This window comes from Cucurbita pepo, chromosome 7 (assembly GCF_057944985.1).
Source record: "Cucurbita pepo subsp. pepo isolate OVF chromosome 7, ASM5794498v1, whole genome shotgun sequence".
NCBI lineage: Eukaryota > Viridiplantae > Streptophyta > Magnoliopsida > Cucurbitales > Cucurbitaceae > Cucurbita > Cucurbita pepo.
Window position 1 is genome coordinate 8,538,509 of NC_141804.1, and position 18,547 is coordinate 8,557,055.

The 18,547-nt window shown below is 33.2% G+C and overlaps 1 protein-coding gene across 1 annotated transcript; it reads left to right on the plus strand.

Annotated features, from left to right (window-relative positions):
• The first annotated feature begins 3,456 nt into the window (after window positions 1–3,456).
• On the plus strand, window positions 3,457–18,328 carry LOC111798810 (homogentisate phytyltransferase 1, chloroplastic). The gene is made up of 13 exons (XM_023682144.2): window positions 3,457–3,647; window positions 3,927–3,980; window positions 7,842–8,095; window positions 8,201–8,284; window positions 8,366–8,440; window positions 8,887–8,970; window positions 10,167–10,256; window positions 12,344–12,445; window positions 12,824–12,919; window positions 13,152–13,223; window positions 13,329–13,424; window positions 16,185–16,289; window positions 18,009–18,328. The coding sequence occupies exons 1-13, from the start codon at window positions 3,596–3,598 to the stop codon at window positions 18,048–18,050; spliced, it is 1,206 nt and encodes a 401-aa protein (XP_023537912.2). The 5' UTR covers window positions 3,457–3,595; the 3' UTR covers window positions 18,051–18,328.
• The last annotated feature ends 219 nt before the right edge of the window (window positions 18,329–18,547 follow it).

The window sequence follows — 18,547 nt, forward strand, 5'->3', positions numbered from 1 at the left end:
TTTCGGGTTGGGTTGTCATTTTTTTTAAAATTTTATTTACACACAATTTATAATTATTCGGAAGATAAAATATATTAAAAGTTCACAAACACAAATTAACCTATAATTATTGATAAATTATTGACAAATAATAATAATAAATTCAATAAAAAATAACGAGCGAAAATGGTAACATATTAACATAATTCAACATTGTCATAAAATTAAAGACAATTAAATATCGACATTTTTTTAGAATTGATTAAAATAACAAAAATACAAGAATAGATCATGAAATTAAATAAACAATAAAAACGATTAGTTTAAGAGTATGGTATATAACAAAAATAAAAAATATATAAAAATATTTTAATTGAAATATACTTATTTATACGCTACTTTAAATTATTAGAAAAATAAAAATGTATATAAATTATGATATAATAATATTACAATAAATAGATAATAAATATATTATAATTTAAAATATATTTTAAAATTATATATACATATAATTTATGAACATTGATTTGATCTAAATATCTTAAATATAAATATATTAATAAAACTAGTTATATGTTAGTTTATTAAAGTGTTTAGTTAAAAATAATAAAATAATATAAACGAAACAAAAAAATTAAAAATAAAAACAAATATATGTATTTGGCTAACGTCGAACTCGGGTGAAATGTTCTTCAATACCATTCTGACAAATCCACTAATACAAAAAGATTCTTAATATATTTTATATAATTTAATTTGGCTCGGGTCAACCCGAAGGTTTTGCCCATGAACTCAAAACCGAACCGATTCAGTTTGGGTTCAGAAAAATGAACCCAACCCTACCCGAAATGCTAATCCAACCCAACCCAACCCTTATAGTTCGGTTGGGTTGGTTCGGGTTGTCGGGTTGCCGGGTTGAATGTACATCCCTAACTTCAACTTTGTCTTTAATCATTTTAAGAGTAAAATAAAGTCGATGTTACACGAGATATTAAGAGTTTTCCATTTATGAACTAACATATACATTTCATCCAATTATAACAATTAATTTATTTTTAAAATTAATTAATAAAATCTAATTTCACTTTTAAAAAATTATATATTTAGAGAACTATCTACTTAATTTAACTAATAATAATTCAAAAATCAAAATTTTAAATTTTTATATATTAGCTGTAACGTCATTTTAGTATAAATTTTTTGAAGAATAAAAAAATTAAAAAAATTAATAATGGAAATTTATTTTAAAAATTAATTATTTTGATTTAATTTATTGGATTTTTAATTATCTCTAATTGGTACGTTGATGCAGACAGAAAAGGACGGAGATTTTATAACACGCGAGGACTTTTTTGTAATTTCCTTTTTTTCTTTTTTGGAAATAATTGTGGATTTATTTATTTATTTATTTCCTTGTCCTTTTGCTCAACTGTCCCTACGTACCATGTGACCCCTTCAATTATTTTATTGAAAATATTTCTTTTTTAATTATTTATTACTAAAATTTATATTTCTTTTCTTATAATTTTTAACTAAATTTTAAATTTTAGATTTTGAGAATGTTTATTAAAAAAAAAATAATAATAAATAATAATAAAATTAAATGATTATCCAATAGAGTTTTTGTAGGACCAATCAAAACAAAATAAAAAGGATAATATTGTCTAATAGTCATTTTCGACAAAGGTTATTCTTTGAAACGGACCAGCAACCTAAAGTCGTGCACGTTTACGCTGTTTTATATATGCTTAATTTTCAATTGAATTAACAACTAAATTGTTTAGATTTTTTTTATTAAAATTTTGTTTTACTTGAATATTAAAAAAAAAATTATAGAACGAAAAAGTTAGCGTCTTATAGAACAATGAGGTTTCCACGCCCTTATCAAGGGTAAAACGGTCTTTTGTTCTCCTCCTTAACTAATGTGGGACTCTCACAATTCACCTCCTACCCCCTTCGGGCAATAGCCTACTTGCTGGCATATGGTTCGGTGTCTAGCTCTGATACCATTTGTAATGACCTAAGCCCATCGTCAGTAGATATTGTCATCGGGCTTTCCCTTTCAAGCTTCCCCTCAAGGCTTTAAAACGTGTTTGCTAGGGAAAGATTTCCACACAAGGGTGTTTCGTTCTCCTCCCTAACCAATGTTGGACTCTCACAATTCACCTCCTTCGGGGCCAGCGTCCTTACTAACACACCGCCTCGTGTCTACCCCTTGTGTCATGTATCTACCCCCTTCGGGAATAGCCTCCTCGCTGGCACATGGTCTAGTGTCTGTCTCTGATACCATTTGTAATGACCCAACCCCACCGATAGCTGATATTGTTCTCTTTGGGCTTTCCCTTTCGAGCTTCCACTCAAGGCTTTAAAACGCGTCTGCTAGGGAAATATTTCCACGCAAGGGTGTTTCATTCTCCTCCTCAACCAATGTGAGACTCTCACATAACATTTCTCTGTTTTTACATAGGATTATTTTCTATCATAGTTGCAAGAGTTCCAAATCTTAACTATAATATATTGTACTAAAAACTTCTTTCGGTTGAATAAACAAGAGGGTCGGAGCAGATGTATCATAGTTCTTGCACCTTGCGTAGCATCTCCCAAAAAGGTCGAGCAGATATATCTCGCTCGAAAAACCTTGCTCGTTTGAATGAACATTTACAACTAAAGAGCATAGACTATCGACTACACAGTGAAATAATCTTCTAATACGAGGAAGAGTGATTAGTCAAATCATGCCGGGACTATCATGTAAAAAATTTCAAGAGTTACAATTCTCTTATACTACCATTAATCGAAATCTAAACCATAGTAGATCGAATAATAAAATAATAAAATTAATAAACTTGATAAAATTAAGAAGTAAAAAAAAAAAAAAAAAAAAAATCTTCAAACATAATTTCCAAAAATACTTCACATCTTTATAAATAATTTTATTTTTCGAATATAATTTCTATTAAACACTAAAAAAAAAATTTAAATTTTAATATTATAATATAATCGGAAGGTATATTTACTCAAATATTTATATATATAAAAATTAAAAAATTTTATTAATTAAATTTGTAAGAATAATTATATTTTTTTATTTTTAATTAAGAAAAGCCAACCATTGTTGACTAAAATTGAAAGAAATAAATACAAAACCTTTTACATTTTCCAACCGAAAATGGTAAGAAAGGAAGCATTAAAAAGTGCCAAAAAAGGGAAATAAAACAAAAGAATTAAATTACAGCGTGTAAAGTGAATTTAATTTATTATTATTTTTAGTTAAAAAAGACAATATTTAACAAAATTTAAAGTTAAAAAAAAAATATATATTTTTTTATAAATTTAGCAAAATTTTAAATTATTAAAATTGTAACTAACAAAATTAATAAATTACCAAATTTTCCCAACTTCCGAACGGAAAACGACAAAAGAGCATTTTAGAGCGAATATATATATATATATATATAAAGAAAAGCCCACAGTAGTGTTCTGTAGACTCTTGAGAGTTCAGAGCTTGGGTGAAGAAGACGAGAGTGAGTTGAGTTTTGCTTCTTCATTCTTCAAAGCTTCGAATCTCCACCATTTTTTGTTCTCCTTCTTGGAGGAGGAAGCTGCCTCAGAAATGGATTCCGTGTTCGTTAGAGCCTATCGAAGTCATATTACGCTTGCCACAGGTATGCCGTTTTTTTTCTCTTCAAATCCAAGTGGTTTGAGGCTGTTTCAGTTTAGTTTAACCTTAGATTTCTCCATTGGATGTTTAGCTTCTTGTTTTAAGCTTGTTTCTGCTTGTTGATTGGTGCATTTTTGTTATCGAGCCTGTTTTTTATTTTTTATGCTTTGTTTTCATTTGCGCTTGGAGAGAAACTCGATGATGTTCTCGCGATACTCTTAGTATTTCTTGATTGAAGCTGATTCGAGTTTGATTTGTTTGATTTGCTGGTTCTGATCGATAGGTGGAATTGGAAACGGCTGGACGAATCGTGACGTCAACAATGTTTCGCTTCCAAGTACGACCAATTTGTCTTTGAATATTATTTTCTTTGCTTTTATCGCTTTCGTTTCTCGGCTTTTCTGTTATCCTTTAATTCGTCAGTGCCACACGCAGCTTCCTTGTCATTTTTGCTTGATTTTTCTGATTTCATGTTTGGTAGCGCAATTGACAATAGACTTTGTTGTTGATTGTTCAAGTTGGATGAATTGAACCAGCGGAAGAGATTATCCGGGCGGCGGGCATCCAAGGGGCTATTTGAGAGTTGAATTTTAAATTTAACAACGATTTAAAAAAGAAAAAAAGTTAGAACAATAATTTCAATCGTATAGCAACTTCAGTCTTAGCCAGATCCTGAGTCGTAATTTTATAAAATTTAGTTTGGAAACTATTATATAAAATAACCTGCCAAGTGCCTATTGGTCTTATAAGTCTGAAGGCTGAGAAATTATTCAAGGCGGCATAAGCGTCGGTGTCAATTAAATCTCTGGAAAATGCGTTTTGCTCTCAGAAAATTCATTTTAAAACGAAAATTTGAAATTTCAATTCTGGGAATTACTGCTTTTGTTTATTATGGTTTTTTACTTTTCTTTTTGCTAGGTTGAGAATATTTCTATGCGAAATATGATAATAATATGTAACTTAACGAATAATTTTATATATTTTTACTCATATTTCGACAAATCTAAGCAATAAAGGTTCACTTCAAGAACATAATAGAAAGAACGAATCATTTAACTTATAAGAATCTTCTTATTATATTTTTCACAGCTACTAGTGTTATTTGATATCATTGGAAACCCAGGACTTTTTTTTGATAATATAGATGTAGAATATTCATTAACTATCAATTGTTATCTTAGTACTTGTGCAGTCTCATTGAATCTTCCTCCAGTCAAGGTTTCATTTTCTAAAAAACAATTAGAATTCCTAATTTATTTATTTATTCGTTTCTTTTTGTTAGCCTTATTGTGTGGTTATGTACTTCTTTAATCTATGTTGGGGGGCGTTCTATAACTTCTTTGTCTTTGGTTGGAGTTATCTTACCTCTTAACTATTTTTCTTTTAATATCAGTTATTAAAGAAATTTTAAAATCTTAGATCTTCTAGTTATTGTAGATTTTCACCTTTTTCTTAGAAGATGAGATATTTACCCTTATTTGAATGGTAGCTCTGAAGAGGAAATATGAATAACTGAACATTACGAATGTCCTTGAATAAGAAATTCTATCTTTGATCTTCCAAATTTTGGAGAACGTTGCACCCGAACTACCAAATATCATTATCTGGTGTGATTGACACAAGTAGGGCACGTTTGGTAGTGTATGTCTGCATGTTGGGCCATTGAAAAGAGTGCTTGGATGCGAGATGTTGGCCTTTTGTCAATGACTGGTGGCCCATGACATGCCGTAATTTTGTTGCAAGTCCCTTACCGAAAATGAAACTAGAGAAAAGTGGAGGATGTGAGAGACAAAAATAGGAAAGATGATATATCATTGAATGCCCACGTGAGTAATGTCTGTATGTATATTTTATATAGTCTGTGTCATAATAGTGGGAAGATTCGAATCAATTTTAAGGAAATATCTTCACGTTTACAGAGTGGATTTTATAAATACTGAGATCAGAGACCTTCAGGATCTGCAAACAGATTCTTGTAGTAGCCACTGAATCTGAGACATTATTCTCCCATACTTGAGTAAAGCGCACTCCAAATGGGCTTGTTTTCTTCCCAATTAACGCCCACGTGGCTTGGGCAGTGTAGCATGCCAAGGATTTATTGAGAATTAATCTTTCCAACTCTTTTCTAGACTCTGACTTAATAGAGTAAGAATCTATTAGTCCTTGAATCTGCCATTCTTTCACCCATTTTAGGCCAAGTGAAGTTACCATTCACCATGATGGGGTCGTTGACAAAGATCAATTGATTGAATTTTCTCCTACTCTTTGTAATTCTATTAGTGAAGTCTCTCAGCCATCCATCAGACAACATTGAAGTCATCAGCCACACACCACCTTGCTTGGCAAAGACCCACTTAGTCATAAAGCCTTTTCCAATACTTCTTAAAGAAAATATCACAAACATAAACCAACCTTTAGTCTACCCCCCTAGTCAACATTGAAGTCATCAGCCACACACCACCTTGCTTGGCAAAGACCCACTTAGTCATAAAGCCTTTTCCAATACTTCTTAAAGAAAATATCACAAACATAAACCAACCTTTAGTCTACCCCCCTAGAGAACATTTCTCTTTGAATTAGCAAGTATCTTCTTCCCCTTCTCCACCACAGGTTCCCAAAAGGAAAGAGAATTTCTGTTATGGCAAGGAGAGTCCTAAGTAAGATGAAGGGAAAAAGCCAATCTCGCAACCCATCAGGCAATCTTGCTTAGAGTATCCTCAACAAGCAAGGAGAGAAAAGGGGAAGAGGATCATCCTGTCTCAAGCCTCTCACGACATGAATCCTCTCCTTGGGTCTACCATTAATGAGAATAGAATATATAACCGTTTTGAGTCCTGCATCTGCACCCAAAACTTTTCTTTTCAAAAAATTCCTGTTCACATGGTCATAGACCTTCTCAAAATCGATTGAACATGACTCCCACTTGACCACAACTTTGATACTTCTCGTTAACCTCGTTAGCAATGAGAGCCGAATCAAGAATTTGATTTACCTCAATAAAAGTACCTTGGGCCTTACAGATCGTAGAAGAAAGCTAGAGCTTTGGCAATGATCTAATAACACTCGTAACCAGACTAATGGGTCTGAAATCCTTAACCCTATTTACCCTTCTTCTTTAGGGATGAGGCAAACAAAGGTTTCATTCAAGGAGTTACCCAAGAGACTTCTTTCAAAAGAATCCTTAAACACCCGCTCCAAGTCCTCTTTTAAACCCTTCTAATTATCCTTAATAAAGGTCATGAAGAAAACCGTTGATATTTGCATCCTAGCTTGAGGTGGAGTGTCGTTGTGGATGATCCCTTGCTAGCTGGCTTATTCTTTAAATAGTTTTTTCCTCTCTTTTTCCAGCGCATTTGCATCTCTCTCTTTTTTTATATGTTTATTTATTTTTTATTATTTATTATATTTTTTCTAACTTTCCTCTTATGTTTTCTTCTTCCTGGTTTTCCCCTTCCTACTGGACTGTATAATTGTATTTTTTTAACTAGTTGTTTTACCACTGTATTCATGAGCTCAATCAAATGAATAGAAAGTATTTTCCCATCCCATCTTCACTGAAGGAACTATTTATGTCTCTCGGTGAGCATTCTAAGTTAAGATGGATTGCTTCCAAAACCTAGTAGTTCTAGCTGTTTCATAGTCTGGGGTGAAGTTCTTTGTACACAATTCTCATTGCTAGGCAGAGAAGTTTTTCGTAATCCACCTTGGGTGGTTGGCAGGCCGCCCTTCCTTTCCTTTTTGCATCATTTTATTCCATCATTGAAATTCTGTTTCTTCGTCTCCTTCTTCAAGTCATGGATTGAGTATCTCATTTGGAGCAGCTCTTTTCTCAACACTTGGAAATCAGGTTAGAGGTGACACTATCATGTCCTTTTGGTTGCATGGTGGTCCCTTTTACTAAAAAGTTCTTGATGGTCTCAACATTTTAGTAATAAAGAAAGAATAGTAGAATTGCTCGGTGTGAGCTATTCTTTGACTTATTAGGAAAGAGGATTTTTGAAAACAAAGATGACTTCGGTGAATTCTTTTTGTAGAAGAGGATAGTGTTCTTGGTGGTGTTCAAACCACTAAAGATTATTGTATATCTCTTGGTTGCAATTATGGCTCTTATGCTTTCTGGTCTGAAAACATAGCATAATTGTTTAAAAGGATAGAGGCAGAGAATGCTTGCTCATAAATTCCCATGTCACAATTGAAGGTCCCAGGCCTGGTGCACTGAAGAATTTTAAATGGCACTGTTGCGCAAAATTTGAATCTGAATCACATCAACTAGGGCAAAGACATACCTTCTATCAGAAGAAAGACAACATAATTCAAGTTAGAAAAGCAGCCTCTAATCAGCCTTTCGAATCTGATTCTGAAGTTTTAAGTTCCAAAAACTTTGATGGCTCTGTAAAGAGTTTCTTGGATGCTTTCTACAGGTTCTCACGGCCACACACAGTTATTGGTACAGTTACGTTTTAAAACTCATGTCCTTTTAGGCCAATAACTTATTCTTTCCTTCCATTCTTTCTGAGATATTCATCTTCAGCTTATACTTTACTTTTGTGCTTGCAGGCGTTGAGCATTGTATCTGTTTCTCTACTAGCAGTTGAGAAGTTATCAGACTTGTCACCATTATTTTTAACTGGAGTGTTGGAGGTAATGTATCAAGCGAGCGTTCTAATTTGAGATTTTGAGGGCGGTTGTATATTATTAACACATTTGCAAACTTTTTTCCAGGCTATAGTTGCTGCCCTCTTTATGAATATTTACATTGTAGGTCTCAATCAATTATTTGACATCGAAATAGACAAGGTACTCCATAAGTATTTATTTTATAATATTTTAGTAAACTAGGTCCGCAAAGCTTTATTATTTTTAGCTCCAGGAACTTGAGAGAGTATCCTATGGGTAAATTTCTATCAGAACATATTCGCAGGCAAGGTTTTGGACCTTTTTTTACATTGAAAATGCTTCTGGTAGAGTATAATGCCCATATGATTTTGTGTGGTGATCTCCTTATTGGACACATTACCATAATCCTTTTAATTTACTAGTGTGAGCATTTCAAGGATATATTTTCTTTAACATGTATCCTTGACGTATCTGTGGAAGTGCCATGACTGTGCAGGCCAAGCTATCATATGATATTTACTGGATAATGTTTGAATAATAATAAAAGCGAAGCTCGCTATATTCTTCCTAATAGGCATCAAAGAAGACTTCCAGCTTAACCGTTCCTGAATGTTTCTTAATTGCAGATTAACAAGCCATATCTTCCATTGGCGTCAGGAGAATATTCTTTTGGCACAGGCGTTGCGATTGTCTCCACATTTTCCATTCTGGTATTACTTATTATGTATCACATCATTTGCAAGATCCCTGTTGAATTTTTGTTTTATATATATTTCTGGATTTTATTTGAAGCATTTTAATAAATAGAAATGTATATACTAGGTTTTTTTAGTACAACAAGTGGGTGCTTTTTTTTTTTTTTTTTAATAATCATGGTCTAATATTATTGTAAATATGTTTTTAAAATGGTAATAATTTAATTTTTAAAAATAAAATATTTTATTATTTGATGAAATTATTTTTTAATAATAAATTATTAGAATTAGGAATTAAATAATAAAATGATTAATCTGAAACGCTAAGAGTATATTTCAAATTTAGATTATTAATAACATTACATAAAAGAATAATTTCATTAAATAATCAGTCAAAGTTCAGTTGTGAATTTTGTCTTGTCTGTTTTACTCTTATAATTAATTTAGGTTGATTTTCTTCAATTGTTTTGAACTTTTTAAAAATTCAATTTTCAATATTTATAATTAATTTACAATTTGAAACTAACTATTTATAACTATATTTATGCCTTTGCAAAGACCTATAAAATCTTTTACACATTTCGAAATTGCTTACTGGTTTCTATATTACTTTGAGAATTGTAATTCATTAATTGTAATATTATGTCTTAATAGATTTTGAAAGTATAATTAATACACATCGGTAATCTTAATAAAATTTAGTTATAATCTTAAACTAATTATTAATTGCTAAATTAAAAGACCATTCGTTATGATTGATATGGTTTTGAATTATTATATAATTTTAGTATAACTATAAATTTTATCATCTTTCAAACATTTGTGACCTTCACATTTTTTTTAATGGATTTGAAAATTGCATTTCATTAGCTATATTTAAAATTTCGTTCTAATTATCATTAAAAATTAAACTAAAAAATTTATAAATTTGTTTGCACATCTTTCGTATAGTATTATATCTTGTCTTTTCATATACACATCTGTGATGCTTAAATATCCAAAATATCTTTACACGACTGGAGACTTTTAAAATTTTCACCTCATTAATTATGATATAAATTATATCTTGAGATGCACATAACTTCTATTATAAGCTTGTAGTAAATATACTTCTTATGGTTAATTTCTTTTGTGTATTTGAAATACAATTAATTGGCGCCAAGATTCCATTCTGAACTACTTTACTCTTCCAATGCTTTTGTTCTGTACAGAGTTTTTGGCTGGGATGGGTTGTTCGTTCATGGCCATTGTTTTGGGCTCTTTTCGTCAGCTTTATTCTTGGAACTGCTTATTCCATTGATGTGAGTGGGTTCCTTTAACTTATTAGTTATTTCCAGCTTTTTGAATCTTATCTACAATAAAACCAAATCAAGCATGTTTATTTTGTCTGAACTGGCTATAGTTTCTACCTGCTGAAATCTTGATTTGATGTATTATCTTATGCTCCTAATGGGAAAGTTTAACCAGGAAAAGAGGTAAACCTCCAACTTTGCATATACATCTTCGTGTCTCTTATGCCACATTTGGCTGAAGTTTTATGCTTACATACATTCTTGCTTAGTTCAACATTTTTGTAAACTAATCTTCACATGCAGGTATAAGCCTGGTTGCATTATGTTAAGCTTATATTTGAAAGAGATTTTCTTGTGAGAAAACAATAATAATTATCGTCCAGAGCCCAAATGGATTATCATTTATTATGTGAAATACTTCAAAAGGTTTCTCAAGGTCCCATCTTCCTACCCTTCTTGTTCGTCTTCAATAATTTTTCGGGGAATTAGTTTTGTTCTTCAATATTTTGTTTTTGGCTCTTGTAATATTTGAACATATCCTCTTTTTCTTTTGTTGTTTAGTTTTCTTTTCACTCTTTGAGAGTTTGTAAACATTTTCTATCTTATCTATCAACGAAAAGTTTGTTTGTGTTTAAAAAAAAAGTGATGCCTTCTACCATCACCTTCTGGTATGAATTTATAGGTGAAACAACAGCTTCTCCCCAAAACTCATTTGGCATCTTTTTGGCTTTTAACATACATCTAGTCATCTCCATGATTGTTCTGTTCTTTCTCTTAGCTACTATTTTGTCGAGTATTCATTTGAAGTCTATTGTTGATGAATACCATGCTCCTTGAAAAATCTATCAAAAACTACTCCCACGAAGCTGACCAAGCTGCTGTCCGAAAGAAAATAACCTCCAAAAACCATTTTCGGAAAGTGCAATAAATCCTTCTTCACACAATTCAATGGAACTTCTCCTCATCAAGGCCTTCAACTTCCAAAGTGCATTTACGTAGTACTTTTTTCCAATCTCTCGTCCAAGACTTACAAAACCAACTTTTATAAACATTCCCTTTAAAATTTCGTTGGTCAATTAAATTTGTTTTGGTTAATAAGTTTGGTCCATGATTTCATTCGTTTCAAAGAGTTTGTTATAGATCTCTAAGGTATCATTTGTTAATCATTTTGTTTTTGGTTTTTTATTTTTGAAAATTAAGCTTATAAAAACTACTTTCATTTATGGTTTTCTTGCTTTGTTACCTATTTTTAGAAATGTTTTCTGAAATTATGTCAACTTTTGAAAACTAAAAGAAAGTAGTTTTTAAAAATTTGATTTTGTTTTTTAAATTTGGTTTAAAATTCAATATGTTTCTAGGAAGGTGAAAACTTACTAAAGAATTGTAGCATCACAGACATAATTTTTAAAAACAAAATGGTTATCAAATGATGCCTAAAGTTTGTAGTTGTGTTTACTTAGGCTTTAGAAGTTTATGAGGGTTCTGAATTTTCAATTTTGTGTTTGATACGCTTTGGCCATTAACATTTAGTTCAACTTATGTGGCATGTAGAACATATTGAAGAATTATGCTTGGAGAAACTTTGCTACATAATTCTTGAACTATTAGCAAGTTATGCAAGTATTAAAAGAATTACATAAAATTGAAAGTTTGAGGATTTGTTAGAAATTATTGAAATTATGAGGACTAAACAGGCTTTACTTAACAAGTTAAAGGACATATTTGGAACTTCTTTAAGTATGAGGACTAAATAGACACAAACTTGAAAATTTGGAGACAAAATTTATAGTCTAACCCTTTTTAAAAAATGTTCATTGCATGTTGGCCTCAAATGACAAGATAATCATTTCTTAATTATCTGAACTGGACGATCCTTCAGATTCTCGATAAAAAGGGATCTATTAGAGCTCTTTCAATTTAAGCAATAGTATATTTTTCTTGTTCATCATTCTAAAATTTCTTCCTCCTTAATTGTCCATTGATTCATATTGATGAAAACTAATATTATTGCGTGCATAGCTTTATAATTGAATGAAAATTTGATTTTAGTGAAGAGATTGAACCCTTGATGGTTTTTAACTTTTCTGTTACTTCAGCTGCCACTATTGAGATGGAAGAGATTTGCTGTGGTAGCTGCTATGTGCATTCTAGCTGTTCGAGCAGTGATTGTGCAACTTGCTTTTTTTCTGCACATGCAGGTAAAAGTATCTCTTGTTTTAAGTAAATAATGAATCCTACAATCCATGCTCTAGTCATGTTGTGACTCGTTAGGTGTGTTTCTTTGCACAGCAACAATTATTGATTTTTCTAGATTGGAAACTGGGCCACTGATGAGGGCATAGACGTGGGTGAATACATATGTAGATATATAAATAAGATGGACACAGTGAAGACACAAAATCATGTTCACACTTCGATAAAAACCAGGGTTGACTAAAAGATGTTCCATATATTTTTTGTTTGGTGCACTTACATGCGATGAACTTACATGCTTAGGGTTGAAAGATGTTCCATATATTCTTTGTTTGGTGCACTTACATGCTCAGGGTTGACTAATATGTATCGATGTTTTCCAGACTCACGTATTCCAAAGACCTCCCGTATTTTCACGATCCTTGATATTTGCAACTGCATTTATGAGTTTCTTCTCAGTGGTTATAGCATTATTTAAGGTAAAATTTCGCTTTCCATTACAAAATATGTAGTGACTTTCAAAAGTTTGTTTGTTCTCGATTCATACCTGAATAGAACTTAATTGGTTAAGACATATTCAATTAAGACATATTCTCGATCAAACAATTAGAGATTCAAATTTGTATTCCTACATTTTGTTCAACTCAAAAAAATATCTTTACACTGCATCTTGCTCGTTTTTATAACTTGTTAATTTACTTGAGTTTCTAGGATATTCCAGATATTGAAGGAGATAAGATATTTGGCATCCGTTCTTTTACAGTACGTCTAGGACAAGAGCGGGTTAGTGTTGAGTAATTCAATTTATTTTTTTGTGTAAAGAACCTTCCATTTTGACACAAACGTGTATAAATCATATACCCTAACATGAGGATTACAATTCTGCAGGTGTTCTGGGGTTGTATTTCATTGCTTGAAGTAGCATATGGTGTTGCCGTTTTGGTGGGAGTTGCATCTTCCTCCCCGTGGAGCAAGTTGCTAACGGTAAATCTTTGGTTCCTTGAAACGCATACTCTGACTGCATAATCATAGTTCTATTAAAAGAAAAAGGAAACAGTTCTTAAAACTAGTCTGCATGAGTCCAAACCTACCTTGAATTTCTGCTATTTTCAATTTGATATACTTAGAAATGGAAAATGGAAATCAGAGATATTAATAAGTACAAACATTGCAGTGCTTTAGTTCATTGATGCTGTGTAAGTTGGAGAGTGTCAAATTTTCTTTTTCTTGAGGTATAAAAAACGCAAGACAGTCCTAGTTAATGTGTGTTATCTTTTTTAAATTACGTAGTTCGTTTATATCGTGCCACGGTTGGTGTTAACTAATTCATAAACTATCCAAGTCACCAAATAAATCTCTTCAATTTTTTCCTTAAATAAAAAGGATGTTTAATTGAAAGGATGTAATATTTAGGTGAACAGTGAACACTATCGAAAGCCAGAGCAGTTAGTAAAATCCCTCTAAGTTGCTAAATGGACTACGTTTGGAGCTCCAAATTTTGTTGGATTTCGATAATCAGCCAGGGGGAAAATCCCTTCTTCTCGGTGAGAGGAAATCTTCGACAAGAGGTTGTTGGAAGAAAAATAAAATGCGTAAAAATAACCAAGAGAGAGAAAGATTGAAACTTTGACTGGGTTGTTTGATATTCTAAACAGATTTCCTATTTAAATATAAATTATCCTAAAAATGGCGGGAGAGTAGCCAACTAAATCTGTGTCACTCCCTACAAAACACCATTCGACGTGTTTGTCAAATGGTCAAACGGAGGTATTCTGAAATACCTCCTTATTTAGATTCACACGATTTTCAGAATACTTGACCATTTGACAAACACACGAATGGATCACCAAAGTTTTAGACGGCAATTTTGTAGGGAGTGGCACAGATTTAGTTGGCCACTCTCCAGCCATTCTTAGGATAATTTATATTTAAATAGGAAATCTGTTTAGAATATCAAACAACCTGATTTTAAGTGCAGTCAAAATTTCAGCCTTTCTCTCTCTTTGTTATTTTTGCATTTTATTTTTCTTCCAACAACCTCTTGTCGAAGATTTCCTCTGACCGAGAAGAAGGGATTTCCCTGGCTGATTATCGAAATCCAACAAATTTGTAAAGGCAATTTTGTCCCATGCCCTATCGACATATATTGTTCACACTTTCCACAAAAGGGTTCTGCCCTTAAGCCACAGAAAAACAGGACAAGACAACCTTTGACAAGATAAGCAGCTCAAGGTACCAGCCTAACTACTAAAGAAGCTTCCTCCACAGTCCCTAAGTTAAAGGATAGGAAAAGAAAAGGTGGTCTGTTGATTATTGAGTTGCTTTTGCATAGGAAATAGGGTGTAACAGCCCAAGCCCAAGCCCAAGCGCACCGCTAGCAGATATTGTCCTCTTTGGGCTTTCCCTTTCGGGCTTCCCCTCAAGGTTTTTAAAACGCGTCGGCTAGAGAGAGGTTTCCACACCCTTATAAAGAGTGCTTCGTTTTCCTCTCCAACCGATGTGGGATCTCACAATCCACCCCCCTTCAGGGCCTACCGTCCTCCCTGGCACTCGTTCCCTTCTCCAACCGATGTGGGACCCCTCAATCCACCCCCCATCGGGGCCCAGCGTCTTTGCTGGTACACCGTCTCGTGTCCACCCCTCTTGGGGCTCAGTCTCCTTACTGGCACATAGCCTGGTGTTTGCCACTAATACCATTTGTAACAGCCTAAGCTCACCATTAGCAGATATTGTCCTCAATGGGCTTTCATTTTTGGGCTTCCCTTCAAGGTTCTTAAAACGTGTTTGCTAGGGAGAGGTTTCCACATCCTTATAAAAAGTGTTTCGTTCTCCTCTCGAATCGATATGGGATCTCACATAGGGGCTTGGTCGAAGCACCAATGAAGGATATTTGAATTGAGCTTTCTATGAAGTGTTACTCCTTCCAAATCCAAGGATCGAATAAAGAATTTAATTTTTTAAGACATGAATATGCAAATTGTTGAGCTAATTGATCCATGTACTTTCGTTGCTTCAAATTGGAAGTCCCTTGTAACGACCCAGATCCACCGCTAGCAGATATTGTCCTCTTTGGGCTTTCCCTTTCGGGCTTCCCTTCAAGGCTTTAAAACGCGTCTGCTAGGGGAAGGTTTCCACACCCTTATAAAGGGTGATTTGTTCTCCTACCCAACCAATGTGGGACATCACAATCCACCCCCCTTCGGGGCCCAGCGTCCTTGCTGGCACTCGTTCCTTTATCCAATCGATGTGGGACCGCCCCCAAATCCACCCCCCTTTGGGGCCCAGCGTCCTTACTGGCACACCGCCTCGTGTCTACCCCCCTTCGGGGAAGAGCGAGAAGGCCGGCACATCGTCCGGTAACTGGCTCTGATACCATTTGTAACGACCCAGATCCACCGCTAGCAGATATTGTCCTCTTTGGGCTTTCCCTTTCGGGCTTCCCCTCAAGGCTTTAAAACGCGTCTACTAGGGGAAGGTTTCCACACCCTTATAAAGGGTGATTTGTTCTCCTCCCCAACCAATGTGGGACATCGCATCCCTAGTTCATGGTTTCACTAATTACTCTCCTCCTGTAACCATTTTTTCTGATACTAATTGGATTTTCTTAACCCTGGCTTAGATTTGGTGATCTCTAATCTTCCACCTTTCTTCAACTGTCTCCTATTAATTTAGTTTTTGTTTGCTGTCAAAGAAAGAGTAAGAAGTATCAAATTAATTAACCTATGATCTGTATACATTCTTTAGGTTTTGGGACACGTCATTTTGGCTTCAATTCTGTGGATTCGTGCCAAATCAGTTGATCTGAAGAGCAAAGCTGCCATAACATCCTTCTACATGTTTATATGGAAGGTATGCTTTAGGAGTTTATGGTAAAGCTGCCATAAAATAGTTGCAACTTTACTTTCAATATTTCAATATGTTATTAATTTCAAGTTTAATTTCTAATAGTTGTCCACGAGTCCCATGAATTGGTCAACCTCCATGTTTGAGATTAAAGATGTCAGATGCTTACAATATTTTAAAATCAGGGTCTCTAATGAACTCATGACTTTCCCTTAGAATTCAGTGCCTTTACCAGTTGACCTATACAAAATTCTTTAAAAAAAAAAGCGTACTTGTTTATTTTTAGTTTTCTATTTTTAACTTTTTGTCAGTGATTAGGAACCTTCTTTGTTTAGCTTTCAAAATTGATTTTGAAACTGTGGCCGTTTTAGAACACTAAACAATTTTTGGTGACTAGTTTTTAGTTTCTGGATAGAAAGTAGGTAACAAAATAAAGAAAATCGTTAGTGGGCAAGTGTAGTTCTTAAGAACTTTTAGGCATAGGTCTAATTTGTCTTTAAATCTAAAAAAGTGTGTACTAGTGTTTTAAATTTGTAAGTTTTTGGAAGTGTTTAATACAACCTTACACTAGGTCCCAACCTCATATAAACTTTTGAACATTGGAAATATTAAAAAGTGTCTAATAGGTATTTAAATTTTTTAAAGATGTTAGGTGATTAGATACAAAATTAAAAGTTCGAGAACCTGTCAGACACTTTTTACAGTTTAAGAAGATGTTAAGGATCGATTAGATACAAAATTTAAAGTTCGGGGACCTATCAGACATTTTTACAGTTTAAGAACCTATTATTCGCAAAATTGAAAGTTTAGGTTCCTTTTAGACTTTTTAAGTTTAAACACTTCAATGTTTAATCCTGCGGGGCAAGTTTATTTATTTATTTTTTTTCCTTCTTTTGTAAGATGAGAAGCTGCCCCATTCCACCCTTTTAGCAACAATATAGCATTAGGATACAAAATATTAGAACAGTCAAAGCATTCATTTATACCTAATAGCTTTCTTTCCTACACGTAGCGATTCTTCAGGTACCATTATCATCTTTAAGGTATTTATATTATAGCATTTCACTTGTTAGGATGAGATAAAACTGGATGGATAGTCGAAACAGGCATAGTTAGATGAAGTTTGGTTCACTTGGGCCACTATTGTGACTTAGAGTTTGTTGGAATGATATTTTAAGTGCATGAAAAATTTTGAAGTCTAAAAAGAGTGTTTTCAAGCACTTAAAAAGTTATTCCAAACCGACCTTTATATACGACTAGGGTTGGGGGAAGAGAATATTATTGTAGAAATTAGATTTTCATCCTCCAAGAAATCTACACAATCAATAGAATTTAATCTTCAATTCTCCAAAGCAAACTATTAAAATGTGGATTAAGAAAGTATAGAACATATGGCATAGTTTATCATTAGCACCAATTTGGTATTTTATTTGTATGGTGAATTCATGACTTAGTTAGTAGCAAGCTATGGTTCGTTCTTTTTTTAGTTCCACAATGAATAGAGGCGTAGATTCGAATTTTTGACATTTTGATCGAGTGTATATATCTTAGTCAATTGAGCTATACTCAAGTTAACTATAGTGTTCTTTGTCTTAAAAGATGACTCTCTTCGGGCATCTATGTCGAAGGTGTTTCAAATTTAGTCCTTTCTTTTAGTTTTGTTCTAAAGGACATCTAAAACATCTCCCTCTTTTTGACTGTGGATAATTTGGTTCTGATTTGCAGCTGTTTTATGCGGAGTATTTGCTGATACCGTTTGTGAGGTGAGTGGATGAAGAAAAATGTGATTAGTTAGAGAGTCGGAGTATATGATGGAAGTGCTGAAATATTCTTCTCTCAAATTCATTTCCTTTGTTTACTTTAGCTTGCGCTAGCTTTACCTAGAAATATGATAGATAGTGACGTATTAATATGGTCGAGAAAGTCAACCAATATGCAACATGTTTCATGACTAATGAGGCATATTTTTCATGGCTATAGTTTGAGCTCTACTTTTCATTTTTGAGTAGAGTTTGATGTATAATATTTTCTACACACAATTCACACATGCATGCGTGAACCTACTTGACAGGCTCGTTAACATACTTCTAGGCTTAATTATGGACTAATGCATGCTCACAAAAACTCATGAAATAGAAATAGGCATGGGCATGGGCATGTATAATGTTGTGGTCTACACGTTTGTATATAACATATTGGAGAAGTAATATATGTCTGTGTTACATTCAAGATGCATGAGGTCTCATATTAAGAATCATGGTTTA

Coding starts and splice junctions, on each gene's coding strand:
- LOC111798810 (XM_023682144.2), top strand. CDS start 3,596: ATGGATTCCGTGTTCGTTAGAGCCTATCGAAGTCATATTACGCTTGCC. Junction 3,981..7,841: donor CAACAATGTTTCGCTTCCAA/GTACGACCAATT, acceptor TCACAATTGAAG/GTCCCAGGCCTGGTGCACTG. Junction 8,971..10,166: donor TCTCCACATTTTCCATTCTG/GTATTACTTATT, acceptor TGTTCTGTACAG/AGTTTTTGGCTGGGATGGGT.